Source organism: Geotrypetes seraphini, chromosome 3, assembly GCF_902459505.1.
Source record: "Geotrypetes seraphini chromosome 3, aGeoSer1.1, whole genome shotgun sequence".
NCBI lineage: Eukaryota > Metazoa > Chordata > Amphibia > Gymnophiona > Dermophiidae > Geotrypetes > Geotrypetes seraphini.
The window spans coordinates 282,850,106-282,867,855 of NC_047086.1; the positions used below are offsets into that span (position 1 = coordinate 282,850,106).

Below are 17,750 nucleotides of genomic sequence, written 5' to 3' on the forward strand. Positions count from 1 at the left end.
AGGTTCCCCCCTAGGGGAAAGGAAACCCAAAACTACGCCCATGTAAAGTATGAAGCATAACTACAAAACAAAAAAGGCTACAACGTGTATAATATAATATCCAAACCCGATTCCCCCCATACCTTTACAGTAACGTAATGCTCCAAGAATCAAATTAGTACTGCGCCTGCGTCATTCAACCATTCATGCAGTACCAGCTGGCGTGCACCGGGGGCCACTGTTGCCAGGCAACTATCTTTCCGCCTTCCTTTCGGCCTCTCTTGGACTGAGTCTCTCTGCTCTGTCTTGTTGCCGAGGCTCCAGGTTGGCGGAAGTGTCGCGCTGTGTTTTTTGCATACGGCTGCAGCGATGGAGCGGAGGCGAATGAACCTGCCTAAGGGCCCCGAGACGCTCTGCTTCGATAAGGACGAGTTCATGAAGGTGAGGAGGGGATAAAGCGGCGACCCTACTCGCTGATTCATTGATAGGATACAGTTGTCATTCCTAATTTCTGCCTCCCCCCCCCTCCCACTTCTCCATGTGTCTTCCCCTTGACAGAGATGAGAGAAAGTGAATAATAAACTTTCTCACCGTGCAGCCCTCAATCTGCTCTTGGCGGTGGGAGTTGTGTCTGAAGGGTTTTTTTTTCTTTCTTTCTTTAATCGTGTCTTTCCATTTTGTTCGGACTTTTGGTGTATCTGTAATAATTTATTCTTCAAAGCTGACATTTCAGTTTCCAGTACTGTAAACCGAACGGGTAGATCCAATCTTGATTTTGCTCCCCCCCCCTTTCCCCACTCCCCGCCCGCTGCATGCATTGGTTTGTAGATCTCCTAGTGAAATTGGTAGGGGAAAGCCTTTACGTATAATGGGACAAAGCAGGACTGTCACGTTGGCTGACGTGGGATGAGGTGGCAACCGCAGCTTTGTGTTTGATTGGATACCACTTGGGTGTGAGATTATTGCTGTCCAGTATAAACGGAAGAGGACTGTTGGTTGGGACACTGGCCATTGATTCCTTCCCTCCGTGCAACTGGCTTTTTTATTGTTTATATGTTGAGGAGGGCATATTAGTGTGCATAGATATGCTGACGGATGGGATGAGGGATTTTTTTTATACCTCTCTACATAATAAGAGATACCTAGCACATGTCAAATAACAAATTCCACAGGTTGCACTATATACAGTATTTGATGCTGTTTATTTTAATTTAGTTTTAAAATTTTCTATACAGTTCTCCCAGGGGAGCTCAGAACGGTTTACATGTATTTATTCAGGTACTCAAACATTTGTTTCCCTGTCCTGGCAGGCTCACAATCTTATCTAATGTACCTGGGGGGATTAAGTGACTTGCCCAGGGTCACAAGGAGCAGTATGGGTTTGAACCCACAACCCCAGGGTGCTGAGGCTGTAGCTTTAACTACTGCGTCACATTCTCCCCCCTGTTTAAGAACCTAAGAATAACCTTACTGGGTCAGACCAGTGGTCCATCTGTTCTCACAGTGGCCAATCCAGGTCACTAGTACCTGGCCAAAACCCAATGAGTAGCAGTATTCCATTCTACCGATACAGGGCAAGCAGTGGCTTTCCCCCCTTTGTCAGAAACATAGACACATGATGGCAGATATGGGCCAAATGGCCAATCCAGTCTGCCCATCTGCAATATATACTGTCTTCTCTTCCCAAGAGATCCCAGGTGCCTTTCCCAGGCTTTCTTGAATTCAGGCACAGTCTTTGTCTCTACAACCTCTACCAAAAAATTATTCCACAAATCTACCACCCTTTCTGTATTAAAGTATTTCCTTAGATTACGACCAAGTCTATCACCTCTCTTCATCCTATGCCCTTTCACTCTGGAGTTTCCTTTCAATTGAAAGAGACTGCCTTGTGTATTTTGTTTGCTATGACCTGTTTGATAGTGTGCTTGAGAATGTAATTTTTATACTGCTGACATGATTAACCCCACATACAGTATCTCTAATCTATTTTCCTCTTGATCTTGCTTTCCATTGTACAGCTAGTAAATTTTAAGTTAGTATATAAAAACTTTCAAAGGGGAACTGTGTTACTGTGGTATAACACATATATGTGATAAAGTGGTCTGTGTTCTTCAAAAGCTTATGCCTCAATATATCAGTCTGTAAGGTGCAAGAGAATACAGATGTTTGTAAAAATAGCTAATATGCATTTCCTGGGTATCCTTAGTAGAGAATTAACATGGGGGCAAATTTGTCCTCATCCCTGCAGGATCTGTCTCCTTCCCTGTGAGTTCTGTTCCTGCCCCATCCCTGTAAGCTCTGTCTTCATCTGCACAAGCCTCAAACACTTGAAAATCATAAGTACTCAAGGCTTGTGCAGATGAGGACAGAGCTTGCAGGGATGGGACAGGGACAGAACTTGCAGGCATGGGGATGGAGATAAATCCCATGGGGACAGGGACAAATTTGTCCCCGTGTCATTCTCTACTAAGGATACCCAGGAAATGCATATTAGCCATTTCTACAAACATCTGCATACCCTTGCTCTCTCTCTCTCTTTCTCTCTCATGCCCCCCCCCCCACACACATATCCTTTCAAAACTTCCAGTAACACTTTCTTCACTTGCTAGTATTTATTTCTCATCTTAATCCTTTTGTCTCCCTTCTGCCAGTGTTTCAATAGCTGTCTTGAGTATTTTGCCGTTTTCACTTCATAACATTTGTTGTACCAATGAGTGATTGTATTACATCCTCCCTCCATAACTGCATGTTTTCTGCTAATCCTCATTTTTGTTGCAGCTTGCTTACCATCCATTGCAACTCTTACACATAGGGCTCCTTTTTATTAAGCTGCGTTAGGGCTTTTTACGTGTGGAATAGCGTGTGCTACAATGCTGTGCGCGCTAGATGCTAACGCCAGCATTGAGCTGGCATTAGTTCTAGCCGCGTAGCGCGGGGTTAGCGGGTGCTAATCTGCTGTGTGCGCTATAAACGCTAGCGCACCTTAGTAAAAGGAGCCCATAGTGTCTGATCTGTTAAAAGCCATAGAACTAACATTTCTTCAGCCCATGCTATGTACAAAGTTGCTCATAAGAATTCATATACCCATTCTACCTATTGTCATATCCCCTACCACCCGCAAACCCTTGTCCCGATTACTCTTTGAAGGTCTTTCTTTCCAATCCTGGAAATATGGATTCCCCACAATGGGGAGGAAGAATGATAGATCCCAGGCCTGTCCTGCACACTTTTGAAAGAACTCACCGTAGCAGTGCCACCTGCACCACTTTAACTACTGGATTATTTCTCTTTGCTCCACCTCTGTCCATTTCCATTCCCTGGATGTAATACAGTAGGGAGCATGACTTTATCAGTTCCTTCAGTAGTCTTCCAGCAGAGGCTCTGTCTTCTCCAGGAAAACATTTCCATACAAGCTATATAATATAGGTCCATCTAGCCCAGTAACCCGTCCTCATGGTGGCCAATCCAGGTCACTAGTACCTGGCAAAAACCCAAATAGTAGCAACATTCCATGCTGCCAATCCAGGGCAAGCAGTGGCTTCCCCCATTCCTGTCTCAGTAACAGACTATGGAATTTTCCTCCAGGAAATTGTCCAAACCTTTCTTAAAACCAACTACATTAACCGCTCTTACCACAACTGCTGACAATGCGTTCCAGAGATTAACTATTCTCTGAGTGAAAAAATATTTCCTCCTATTGGTTTTAAAAGTATTTCCCTGTAACTTCATCGAGTGTTCCCTAGTCTTTGTAATTTTTGACAGAGTAAAAATTGATCCACTTGTACTCGTTCTACACCAGTCAGAATTTTGTAGACTTTAATCATATCTCCCCTCAGCTGTCTCTTTTCTAAGCTGAAGAGCCCTAACCTTTTTAGTCTTTCCTCATACAAGAGGAATTCCATCCCCATTATCATCAAGGTCTCTCTTCTTTGAACATTTCTAATTCTGCCATATCTTTCTTAAGACAAGGCAACTAGAATTGAACACAATACTCCAGGTGAGATTGCACCAGAGAGCAATACAGAGACATTATAACATTCTTAGTCTTGTTAACCATCCCTTTTTAAAATAATTCCTAGCATCTTGTTTGCTTTTTTGGCCACCGGCGCACATTGGGTGGAAGGTTTCATCATATTGTCTACAATGACACCCAGATCTTTTTCTTGGACACTAGCCCCCAAGGTGGACCCTAGCATCTGGTAACTATGATTTGAGTTATTCTTCCCAGTATGCATCACTTTGCTTTTGTCCACATTAAATTTAATTTGCCATTTGGATGTCCAGTCTTCTCCTTTTCTAAGATCTGCCTGCAATTTTTCACAATCTGCATGCGTTTTAACAACTTTGAACAGTTTAGTGTTATCTGAAAATGTAATCACCTCCTCGTCATTCCAATTTCATGATCATTTATAAATAAGTTAAATATCAGCAGTCTCAGTACAGATCCCTGCGGCCCCCCCACTTTGTGTGTGCAGCTTAGATGACTGACTGTGGGGGACAGTTGAAACTTCATATACTGTATATGAAGCATTGCTAATGTTTTAAAGCTGAGGCCTAAAGACTTTCTTTGAAGGTTGAAAATAGGGTAAACCTTTCTGTGAACTGTTTAATATTTCAAGAGTATGTATAGCAGGAAGAAATACTCATCCTCCATTTACATCAAATTTCACCAAATCATTAAACGGCTCCTTACGAGTTCCTTTATATTGGTTACAGCCATTTCAGCAAGCGTTTTACAAATTACTTCATGCTTATGGGATCTGGTCGGCTCCTGCTTGCTCCTTCACTTCAGGAGTCAGTCAATTCCCATTCTCTAAGAATTGGTTGAATAAGCATCCCCCCCCCCCCATCTGAATCCATGGATTTGGGAGACTGATAAGTGAACAGATGAAAGACTTTCAAACACAGCTTGGCAATCACTTTTATTTTGTTCAGTAGTTGTGTCTTAGTGCTTACTATATTGTTTTGGAATCAGCTTCCCTTTTTACAACTGAGTGTGGTTGTAGTATACTATGATGGTATCTCCCAGAAGTGAAAGTGGCAATTTGTCTGGTCCTGTTTGCCCATCAGAAAATGTTGCATCTGTTTGTTATATTTACATGCCTTGAAAGGACTTCAGGTTTTCATTGATACTGATTTGATAAAGAAATCATGACAAAGCAAGTTCAAATGCAAATGCAAAATTTGGATAAGACTGTGAAAACCTGGTTATCAAAATATTAGCCATAAATATTGCAGTGCTATAAGCTGTTTCATAATTTGAGAGACTGAGATCATATTTCGCTTTGGAGTGCTCTCATGATATGTGCAAAACTAGCTCATTTGGAAACATGGCCTCTGGGAGATAACTCCAGAAGGAAGTTCTCTTTGGCGTAACACAAGTGCTATGGAGAGTGTTAAACAGTAACTTTAAGAGACTTAGATTATATTCCACATACTTTTGTCTCTGGAGTGAAATTCATTACTGTCATGGTATATTTATTAGAATTTATTTACCACTTTTTAAAGAAATTTACCCAAAGAGGTATACAGCAAGAACAAACTGGATGTATACAATACAATTACAGCAATAAAAATATACAAATAACAGTATAGCATAGTATGCTACTTACAGTGTGAACACAATAAAACATCTTAATAGATGGTATATTGTAGTGTGTAAGTGAAGGTGGAACATATATATAGATAAGAGTAACAGGATTATATGCAAAATGAAGTCATTTGGAGACATAACCCCCAGAAGATAACTCTAATTACCTTACAAAAAAAAATCCCTGGCCATTTTTACACTCGCTCTTTCATAAGAAGTTCATATTTCTATGCATATTAATAGGAGACTAAGGGCTCCTTTTACAAATAGCGCACGCGCTAGCCCGCTACCACCTCCTCTTGAGCAGGCGGTAGTTTTTCAGCTAGCGCGCGCGCTATAAACGCTAGCGCATCTTCATAAAAGGAGCCCTAAGATTTTTCCATAAGTAGAAAATCCTATCAAAGGCAAACATTTGTATTCACAACACATCTGGTATTCACCCCCCCCATCCCAATTCACTCTGTTTTGTGTTCTACCTCAGGATAATTTTGATGTCGATCACTTTGTATCTGAATGTCGAAAACGTGTCCAGCTGGAAGAGCTGCGAGATGATTTAGAGCTCTATTACCGGCTACTCAAGACAGCCATGGTGGAGCTCATCAACAAAGACTATGCAGATTTTGTGAATCTCTCCACTAACCTGGTAAGTCTATTGGTGTGCCAGCCAGAGCAAGCTAAGTCAACCCATCTCCTCTCCAGTAGAGTATCCCTAAATAGCGATCCATCAAATCTAGTTAATTCTGGATTGGTGTGTGGGTGCCAGCATTTGGTGATTCCTGCATACATGTGTAATGACTTGACTTGGAGTTCTAAAAATCTGATCTCCTGTTTTCTCCTATTTTATTAACTCTTCAGACTGGAGGAATAGCTGAATGGTTAGAGCAGTAGGCTGAGAAGCAGGGGAGTCTGGTTCAAATCCTACTGCAGCTCTTAATGATCTTGGGTAAATAATTTAACCCTTCATTGCCTCAGGTCCAAACTCAGATTGTGCCCCCTCCAGGAACAGAAAAATACCTTCAATTACCTCATACACTGCTTTGATAGCTTTTAGGCTTGTAGGCAGTATATACATAATATTCTAAACAATAACTTGTATTACAGATATTGTTAAAGCATATTCTCTTTAGAAACCCTCTTTATAACCAACCTTTTGCTTTCAGCCTTTTCTCAAGAGTAGTAGAATTTTGCATTTTGTAACCCATTGATGATGATTTTTTTCATTGATTAAATCCGAGGGTCACAGGTATAGCTGAGTATTCCTCAAAACTGGCATGCCAGGAAACGCATGTACAAGGTTAATTAAAAAATGGTTTTCACTTGTCTAGTTTTGCACTCATGTACTGTAATGTGTAAGTGGAGAAGGCATTAAAAATGTCAGTGCTTGTGTTTCCTTTTTAAAATTGAACTGAAATGAGTTGTAGTGCTACCTAATTTTTTTTTTTTTTTCAGTACTATGTAGGTGGAGTCTATATGTTCGTTGAGCTGTTTGTATCAGCAGTGGTAGAGGTTATAGTATAGTAGTAAGAGTTCATTATATGTTAGCAGGCATTTGCAGTAGAGAGTTGCACGGGGACAGAAATCCTCTCCGTCCCCGCCAGGATCCTCTCCGTCCCCACCCGTCCCCGTCAGGATCCTCTCCGTCCCCACCCATCCCCGCAAGGAATTACCTCCATCCCCGCCCGTCCCCATAAAAAGCAGCAATTACTTCTGACAGGATCATCAATTCCACAGTTTCTTTTGTGTTTGCACTGCTGTTTTCCTTGTGGAATCTCTTTGGTGGAACCCTTTTTTTGTTTTCTGTTCAGGTAATTAACTTATAAACCCCCTCTTTTACTAAGGCTGACGTGTCCATTATATTATATGGACGAACCCTGCTTCCAAAGCCTTCCATCCCCTTGGGAGTCCCGTTGGCTAGAGGGGGGTCCCTGTGGGAGTCCCGAGGGCCAGAGGGGGGGTCCCCATGGGAGTCCCATGAGTTAGGAGGGATTCCCGCAGGAACCCCGCGGGACCCGCGATCCCCATTCAGATCTCTAATTTGCAGTGTGGCTACCCACCACTTTGACATAATGATTGAGTCCCTGGTGGATTATAAGGGCAGATTTGAAGTTTAATTTAAAAATGAAGAATAGGTTAAGTTCATGATTGTTTTCTTAGGCTTCCATGGCTGGTGTCATGATTGTTGCTGTTTTCCGAGTGTTGCTGTGTCTGAATAAGTGGATCCTACGTTTCAGCCATCATGCTGTGGCTTTTTTTCAGTACTCTGAAGAAAGCCACTTAATCAGACACAGCATGTACTGGACAACTGCAGCAAACAAGTTCATGATTATTGAGGTTCACCAGTTTTGCAATTGATAGGTACTAGTCTAGAGAAGCTTTTTGCCTTTCTAGCTGGAACATTTCTTTGGCTAGAGTTGTGCAGGTTACTTTGCTTTCTGTAAATGATTGTGAAAAATGATTGCCCAGTGAATGCAAGTGGGTTTGAAATCTCCTGAATGTGAATGATCTGTTCTGTTAGCTGAATTGTGGAACAAGAAAGATATATGCTGTATGTTTAACTATAAAGGGTTGTACTTTGTGTCTAGTCTACCATCTGTAATATATGTGTGCTGCTGCATTATTTTTAGGTTGGCATGGATAAAGCCCTGAGCCAGCTCTCAGTGCCCTTGGGTCAGTTACGAGAAGAAGTCCTGGTATGTCAGAATTACTCTTGTAATATTCATATGTATGTCAGTCTCTGTATTTTGAATGCTATCCAGGTGGCTTTTAGGAAACACACCTATGCTAGAAACTAGCCAATTATCTTAGGATGAGCTACAGATGAAATTAATTTGAGGAGATTGTAGATAAAAATAGGGGTAGGGAATTGGGGGAAGGGATAAGAATCCATAAATAATGCACATAAAGGCCCTTTTCTAAACCACATTTAATGTGTGGTTTAAAGCATGCTGTTAGCGCAGAACCACAGGTAAACTATATATATTTGATACCTAAACCGACTTCTTTGAGGTGAAATAGGCTTTCCAGCTTTCAAAAAAATTAGGACTGTTATATCACTTGGTTGGAGACATCACACACTACTTCTCACTGAGGCTATCCATAGTATGTATTTATAAAGACTTCTGAACACCCTTATAGGGGGTGAATATTGTTATTTGGTGTGGGGGTGGGAAATACTAGGTTAGAGGGGGTTTACAATTTGTATATTTGTGGGGAGGTTTTTTCCCTTTTCTTTTGGTGAATAATTGTCATATACTGTTGAACATTTTATGACTTTTGATCATGATTTGTTATGCTATAAGATTGTAACTGTATCATTTGTTAAATTGGTTCAATAAAGATTAAAATTGGGGGGAAAAAGAAATAGCCTGGAATTAGTTTTGTGACTATTTGTTCCTTTGGAAATGGCCCAAGTTCAGTTCTAATGTGACTTTTCATAACTGAAATGATTATTCTATTTGAGAAGATTATGTAGTTAATGATACAAAAATCAACTTTGCCCAAGGGATCTGTTTTAATTGCCATGTGAAGATGCCAAGTTAAATTTAGGTGACCCATTGGAGATTTTCCATGGACAGAAAATTTTCATATTAGTGTTCACTTTTCAGCCATTAAAAGAAAGAAAAATATCACCATTACTTAAGGAACGTCTAATAGTGCTTTTGAACTAATTAACAGCATCAATGGATAAAAGAAATGCACAGTTTGTCCATTAGCTGTTCACTTCAGATTTGTTTGTGTCTTAGAGTCTGAAGTCATCTGTCAGTGAAGGCATTCAGGCAGTAGATGAGCAGCTGTCCAAACAAGATGATATCCAAAGGAAGAAGGTACATGTTCTTATAGAGTACATCCTGTTAACACTATTTCATATATTTTGCTTTTGTTGTAAAATGTATACCCCCTTGTTCCAGGACTTTACATGTTCTCTTTTTTACTTCTTTGTTTCCACCTGTATTTTTATTGCACATATTCCATCCCTCCCCCCAGCTAGTTAATTGTTAGATGTACCAGTGACCACACTAAGAACATAAGAATTTGCCTCCGCTGGGTCAGACCAAGGGTCCATCGAGCCCAGTGGTCTGCTCCCGCAGCGGCCCGTCAGGTCCATGACCTTTAGAGTGATCTTTTGTCTAACCCGTTGATTCCTACTCCCTTATATTCTGAAAAACCCCTTTTTCCCTTTTATCTATGCCCTTTTTTGCTCCTGTGTCCTCCTTTATCTGTAGCCTTCAATCCCCTTATACTTCAGGAATTTATCTAGTCCCTCTTTGAAACCCCTTAATGTAGTCTGTCCTATTACATCTTCCGGAAGCACATTCCAGATATCCACCACCCTCTGAGTGAAGAAGAACTTTCTAGCATTGGTTCTAAACCTGTCCCCTTTCAATTTTTCTGAGTGCCCTCTTGTTTTTGTAGTTCCTAGTACGCTGAAGAACCTGTCCCTCTCCACCCTCTCTATGCCTTTCATAATCTTGTAAGTCTCTATCATGTCACCTCTGAGTCTCCGCTTTTCCAGGGGGAAGAGCCCCAGTTTCTCTAACCTTTCAGCGTATGAAAGGTTCTCCATACCCTTAATCATTCATGTCGCTCTCCTCTGGACCCTCTCAAGTATCGCCATATCCTTCTTAAGGTACAGTGACCAATACTGGACATAGTACTCCAGGTGCGGGCGCACCATCGTCTGATACAGCGGCAGGATGACTTCCTTTGTTCTTCTTGTAATACCCTTCTTGATAATACCCAACATTCTGTTTACTTTCTTTGAGGCCGCTGTGCATTGCACCGTTGGTTTCGTTGTTGTATCCACCAACACTCCCAAGTCTTTTTCAAGGTTACTTTCCCCCAGTACCAACCCCCCCATTTTGTAGCTGAACATCGGGTTCTTTTTCCCTATATGCATGACCTTGCATTTCTCTATATTGAAGTTCATCTGCCATTTATTCGCTCACTCCTCCAATGTTGTGAGGTCTCTTTGCAGTTCTTCACATTCCCCTATAGTTTTAACCCTGCTACAGAGTTTAGTGTCATCTGCAAACTTTATAACTTCGCACTTTGTCCCTGCTTCCAGGTCATTTATAAATACATTGAACAGCAGCAGCCCGAGTACAGACCCCTGTGGGACACCGCTCGTTACCCTTCTCCAGCCCGAGTAGTGACCCTTCACTGCAACCCTCTGCCTTCTAGCCGCTCATGAGGTACCTTGTCAAAGGCTTTTTGGAAGTCGAGATATATGATGTCTATGGAGTCCCCTTTGTCCATCTGGCTGTTTATCCCTTCAAAGAAGTGTAGTAAGTTCGTTTGGCATGATCTTCCTTTGCAGAAGCCATGTTAGCTCGTTTTCTGCAAAGGAAGATTATGCCAAACGAATTTATTATACTTCTTTGAAGGGATAAACAGCCAGTTGGACAAAGGGGACCCCATAAACATCATATATCTCGACTTCCAAAAAGCCTTTGACAAGGTACCTCATGAGCGGCTACTTAGGAAACTGTGGAACCACGGGGTGGAAGGGGACGTACATAGATGGGTTAAACACTGGTTGGCAGACAGAAGGCAGAGGGTTGCAGTGAAGGGCCACTACTCAGACTGGAGAAGGGTAACCAGCGGTGTCCCACAGGGGTCTGTACTCGGGCTGCTGCTGTTCAATGCATTTATAAATGACCTGGAAGCAGGGACAAAGTGCAAAGTTATAAAGTTTTCAGATGACACTAAGCTCTGTAGCAGGGTTAAAACTATAGGGGAATGTGAAGAACTGCAAAGAGACCTGACAACATTGGAGGAGTGAGCTAATAAATGGCAGATGAACTTCAATATAGAGAAATGCAAGGTCATGCATATAGGGAAAAACTAGAACTAGAACTGGTAACTGGAAGAGTCTTCTGGAAAACAGGTTTGGGGAGGGGGAAGGCATGCTAACTTCAGTTATCATGAAGTGCTATCTGAAGTAGGAGGTTTGTGGCCGTTCATGCACCAGTTTTCTGGATTCAGCCTTCTTTTTTCATTTCTTTGATGTCCTTTTGCGCCCTCTTTTTTTCCCATCTCCACTAGTCCTAAGGGATTGATTCACTATGCTTCTTTCCCATGTGAATTAGAGAAATGTCTTAATAAATTAGGCAAAGAAATGGCCTAATTTATTGGTGAGAATGGTGTTTTTCAATCTAAGGCCTGGTCAGCCTCTGGAGGCCTCTGGAACTACCATTGTTGTCATTTTTTATTGTTTTTATTACACTCTGCATTACTTCCCAAGGGATGGGGGGCGGAATCTGCGTGCTTGAAGGACAATGCATTTCTTCATAGAAGAAAGAAATGCATTTGGAAAAGCCCACCTCTTTGAAGATATTTCCAATATAAAGTTTGGAGATGGCTTGGAAAAGGTAGATGTCACTACCACACTCTTCTCAGCAATATTGTATGCAGGGAAGATATTTGGTAGCTGTCCTTCAGCTCATATGGATCCAATGTGTTCCCAGCTTAAAAATTAGTGAAGATCTGTGGCTTAGAGCAATGGACTGAAAACCAGGGAAGCCAAGGTTTAAATCCTACTTTTGACACTGGGCAGGTTGCTTTTATTTCCCTCATGTACCCACTCAGATTGAAGGCTCTTTCAGGCAGGAACATTCTGTACCTGATTACATTTTACCACAGTATAGTACTTTTAATATCCAATACTGTTATAAATATAAGTTATTATCAATTTGCCAGCAGAACCTGAGCACTTATAGGTAGATGGGTGAGCCAGAATTCTTGGCACTAGGGGAAAAAGGACAATATTTCTGTTTTGTAGTCTTTCCCCTCCCTCGCTTTTTCATTGCTTTTTGTACAGCTATGGTCTTTTTCAGGCCTGAGATTTTTGTCATTTTTATCTGCAGTAACTTTTGTTCTCTCTGATCCTGGGAACTCCTTCCAGTCCATTTCACTGATGATGTTGTTTCTGATCTGGGCAGCAGCAATTCCCTGGCCTAGTGGTAAAGCTGCTGCCTCTGCACCCAAAGGTTGTGAGATCAAATCCCAGGATTGCTCCTTGTGACCCTGGGCAAGCCACCTAATCATCTATTGCCCCAGGTACAAAATACGTACCTGTATAATACGTAAACTGCTTTGAGTGTGGTTGTTTAACTACAAAAATAATAATAATAATTTTATTTTTATATACCGCCCTACCACATAGTTCTAGGCGGTTCAAATACAGTACTAAAAATATACAAACAGTGTATGAAATCTAAAAACAACTAAAATTATACAATAATTGAATAAAACGCATTTGCGAAAATAGATAGATATTCCTTAAAAAGTACCATTGTAAAATCAATGTGCAAATTTCCAATCCATATTCTGAAATATCAATTTACAAACTTTTCGAATAAATCAGTTTTCAATAGTTTCCTAAAGGACATGTTTGAATGGGCCTGAGAAATAATAGAACTTAGCCATGAATCCATTTTACCTGCCTGAAAACCAAGCAATTTATCAAAAGGTGGTATACAAGTCCCAATCCCCTAATTCCTTTAGGAGCACTTTCTGACTTTCAAGCTCACACCATTCCTTCTTCCTTTGTCTAAACAACTCAGGAAGCACCCATACATCCTCACCTTACCTGGTACCACCCTCTCGACCCTCCTTCAACTACCACTGACTCACCTCACCCCTCTTCTCAAATCACTTTACTAGCTTCCTATCTGCTTCCGCATACAGTTCAAACTCTTATTACTAACCTACAAGTGTCTTCATGTTGCAGCCCCTCAGTATCTCTCCTTATATACCTCCCTTAAAACTCTGTTCTTCAGATAAGCTGTTTTTATCCTTACCCTTCTCCTCCACTTCTAATTTCAGATTATGTTCCTTTCATCCAGCTGCCCCGTATGCCTGGAATAAACTACCTGAGTTCATCCGTCATGCCCCTTCCCCTGTTTGAAAGCAGACTGAAAACCCATCTTTTTAGTAAAGCCTTCCAATTCATAACCTTATGCCCCACTGTTCACCACCCTAGCCAGCAGATTAACCCTCCCCCACTCTGGCATCCTGTTTGTCTGCCTTCTTTATTTAGATTATAATCTCTTTTAAGCAGGGATTTTCTCCGTTGTGACTCTATACAGTGCTGTGTACACTGGCAGTGCTCTAGAAATAATAGTAGTAGTAGTAGTAGTAGCTCTGCTTATAACAGGAGATACTCGGGTTGAACAGGGGCTTTTGGATTCTTGCATTTTATAACCCACTAAATCCCTCAAGAGGTCCAAAGTGGCTAGAAAAATCAATTGATTACAAGTACAATCAAATCATAATAAAAGCTAAGGAATAAAATTTTAAAAAGCACATCACAATATAATCAGCCTAGCTAATTCTGAGTTACAAATTCATGAACTAAGTACAGTACTTTTTTAATGCTTTGTGAAAAATAATATATGAAGAAACTTGTCTCAAGGTAAATGGAAGGCTAATCCAGTACCGAACTACTTAATATGAAAAGAACCCATCAAGGGGCGTGGCTTACCGCGCACACAGATGGACGAGTGATCGCGGAGCTCCTCTCAAATAGGCAACAAATTAATAAAAATTCCCCTTTCAACTTGATTTTTTAAGAAATTAATTGCTGAATGATAAAACTTAAACATATATAAAAGAAGACAATTTGAAAAATCGCAGAAAAGATCTGAAGGGAAGGAGATAAGTAAAGCTACTATTTTTACCGGTTTTTCTGTGTGGTGATACGGCACGATAGTGAGGAGAGCTGTTAAAAAAAAAAAAAAAAAAAAAAATTTAAACTGACTAGCGATGAAAAAGGGACTGATCCCAATGTGAGACCGTTGTCAATTGGCTTCCTGGGCTGTGGCGGTTTGAAGCGCTGAGTCGGAGCCCTGAGAGATTAATTGAATAATTCTTTGACTGTTTTCCCTCGGCGCTGGATCGGCGCGGCATCGGGGCAGATAAAATACAAAAAAGGAAAGAATATGTCAACGAAGACAATCTGATGGTGCCGGAAGTCATAAAAATGAAAAGACAGTGAGTTTATATTGTTTGCCAACTTTTCCCAATGTTGAGATGTTGTGAGAAGGCTGTAGAGAATTTGATTTGACGAAGGTTTGCAGATTTCTCAGAGCGGCAAGATATTGAAGTTTGTAAATACACCAGAGGAAATGAATTGAAGGGGCCGTCTGACACTGAAGAGAAGAGGGGCTAAGGGAAGAGAAATTGTTGATTCTACCGGCTTGTCTCTGTGCTGAAGTGGAGAGACAGTGAGGGAAGGCTGATAAAGAACTGAATTGACCAACGGAAGAAAAAGGAAATTTCAATGCAGTTTTAAAAATTAATGCTATCAAATCTGTAACTGTGAGGAGGTTTGTTTAAAGAGGAAAATACTGACTAACGTTAAAAAAGTAAAAGAGGGACCAATCCTCAATGTGTGGCCGTTGTCAGTTGAATTCCTAAGTGTGGCGGTTTGAGGCAGCCATTTCCAGTCAGCGCTGAAACGGAGCCCTGAGAGATTAACTGATCTTTTGCCTGAAGCCAGTTTTCTTGTTTGTTTTCCCTCAGCGCTGGATCGGCATTGGGGCAGATAACAGACAAAAAACAGCTTTCTCAGAGCAGCGAGATATTGAAGTGTGTGAACACACTAGAGGAAATAAATGAAAAAACTACCGACACTGAAAAAAGGCTGAGGGGAAGATAATTGTTTTTTCTTATTGACTTTTCTCTGGGCTGATACAGAGAGGCAGTGAGGGCAGGCTGATAAAAAAAAAAAAAAATTGAATTGGCCAACGGAGGAAAAAGGAAAGTTTCAATGCCGTTCTAAAACTAGTGCTGTCAAAGTTATAACTGTGTAAAAAATTGAAACAAGAAGAAAATAAAACCTGTTTCTCAGTTACCTGGTTTTTTTTTTTTAACTGGAGTGACATGACACAGAAGGCAAATTACTGACAGTTCCATAATACTGAGAGGAAACGGTTATAGTGTGAAACTACCTTCCTTCACAAAAACTAAAATAAAGTCCTGAGATAAAGGAAACTAAAAAGATTTATTATTTCCTCACTACTATTATAACTGTGCTAAAGACAAGCTCTTTCAATGGTTTTCTTTGTGCTGTGAAGAGTGACATCTAAAATAAAATACTGGACAAAGTGATTGAAAAAGGAAAAAATTGCTGTGGAGAAATAAAATCGGAAAAAGGGAAAAAAAAGAGAATTAAGAAAGATACTAGAGAATGGCAAGTACCCGACAAGGAAAAAATGAAACCGGTATGTCTGCAAAAAGACAAAAACAAGATCAAATAACACCAAGCAAGATCCCACTTCCTGCTGAAGAACCTGACATTTTGAGTAAAGCAGAAGTTATGGAAGAATTAAGACAAATTAAACAAATGCTAAAGGAAACTGTAACCAATATGTCAGAAATGAAGGAAGAAATATTGAACATCCACAGACAAATGGAAGTTAATAATAAAAGAACAACTGTATTAGAATCTAAAATGGAGACCATAGAAGGTGAAGCAAACAGATGCAAAAATGACAGTCTGGAATTGAATAAATTGAAAGATCAACTGGAAGACTATGAGAATCGAGGAAGAAGGAAAAACATTAAACTTTTTGGAATACAAGAAAATTTAGAAGGGAAAAATGTTATACATTTTCTAGAAAACTTAATTCCAAAAATACTACAACTGGATTTAAAACAACCACTGGAAATAGAAAGGGCTCATAGGATTCCAGTAAAAAATGTAGAAAATCAAGGCAAGCCAAGACCACTAATATTCAAAATGCTTAGATACCAACAAGCATTAGAAATATTAAATGCTGCCAAGAAAGACAAAAATCTAAACTACAAAGGTTCCAGAATATGGTTTTTGCCGGATTTTGCAAAAAACACAGCAATTAAAAGAAAGAGACTATTAGACATGAGACCTCAACTAAAAGAAAAGGGATATAAATACGGATTATATTATCCGGCAAAAATGAGAGTATCATCTGGAGACAAATCTTTGTATTTTGAAGATCCAGAAAAACTAAAAGCTTTTCTTTCAAAATCAGAACCTATGACATTTTAACATAAAACATCAAAATTGGTTTCGATGACATTGTGAAAAATTATAAAAATATAAGACATTGAAATACTGAAGAAAGGAAAACATGAACTAAAGAAAAGACAATAAAAATATAAAGAGAAAAGTATAAGATATAGGAAAAATATCAATACCATATTAAATATATGTTTAAGATATAAATGTAAGATGTAAACTATAATACTAGAAAATATAAATTAAAATTGATGAAAGAATAAAGATACACTAATGAAATGTTAAGACATAAAAAATGTTTAAAGATAGTAAAGATTAATATAGATAAATAGAAGGGGATATTGATTGAATATTGGTTGCCTAGGGGAGGGGAATGTTCGGGTTGCTGTTCCAATGTGTGTCCTTAAGCAGTCATTATATTGGGTGGGAAAGGGAGGGAAAATGATGAGAATTATTACAATGATTAAAAAAAAGATTAGTAAGGGATTGGATACTTTAGGGGTAAATATGTGTGTCATTGAGAATATTTTTTGGATTTTAAATATGAAAGAAGAAGGGAAAAAGATCATAATGATAAATAATAGAATATATAATGTCTTTTAAGATATATTCAATTAATGTCAATGGCCTGAATCATGTAATTAAAAAGAAAAAAGTATTAGCATTTTTAAAAAAGCAAAATGCGGATATTTACTGTCTGCAAGAGACCCATCTTAATACAAAGGAATCACAGAAACTAACGGGTGGGTGGGTAAAAGAATGTTTTTTTGCTCCAGCAGAAGGTAAAAAAGCAGGGGTAGCAATTCTTATAAATAAAAAATGTATGGCCAAGATTAAGGTAATAAATTCAGATCCACATGGAAGATGGATACATATTGATATAAGTATGGGAAATAATGCCCTGACGTTGTTTAATATACAGTGGTGCCTCACACAACGAACTTAATCCGTTCCAGGAGCAAGTTTGTTATGTGAAACGTTCGTTGTGTGAAACGCGTTTTCCCATAAGAATACATGTAAAACAAAATAATTCGTTCTGTAGCATAAAATATGCTAAGATGACATAAAAAAAGATAAATTTTTGGTTATTATTTTTATTTAGATACATCTAAAAACATAATTGTTTTTTAAAACAACACACATTTTTTAAATTTAAAGACAGACTAAGTAGAGTCTAAT

General features: G+C 39.6%; 1 protein-coding gene across 2 annotated transcripts in view; it reads left to right on the forward strand.

Annotated features, from left to right (window-relative positions):
* The first annotated feature begins 202 nt into the window (after positions 1-202).
* Positions 203-17,750, forward strand: part of COG2 (component of oligomeric golgi complex 2) — a 158,012-nt gene continuing 140,464 nt past the window's right edge. Inside the window, exons 1-4 of one of the 2 annotated variants that reach the window (XM_033938563.1) lie at positions 203-420; positions 6,051-6,212; positions 8,194-8,259; positions 9,313-9,393. In XM_033938563.1, the coding sequence (XP_033794454.1) occupies positions 349-420; positions 6,051-6,212; positions 8,194-8,259; positions 9,313-9,393 (381 nt within the window). In that variant the 5' untranslated portion in view covers positions 203-348. The remainder of the gene's footprint in view (positions 421-6,050; positions 6,213-8,193; positions 8,260-9,312; positions 9,394-17,750) is intronic. The other variant, XM_033938562.1, reaches the window with a different exon arrangement.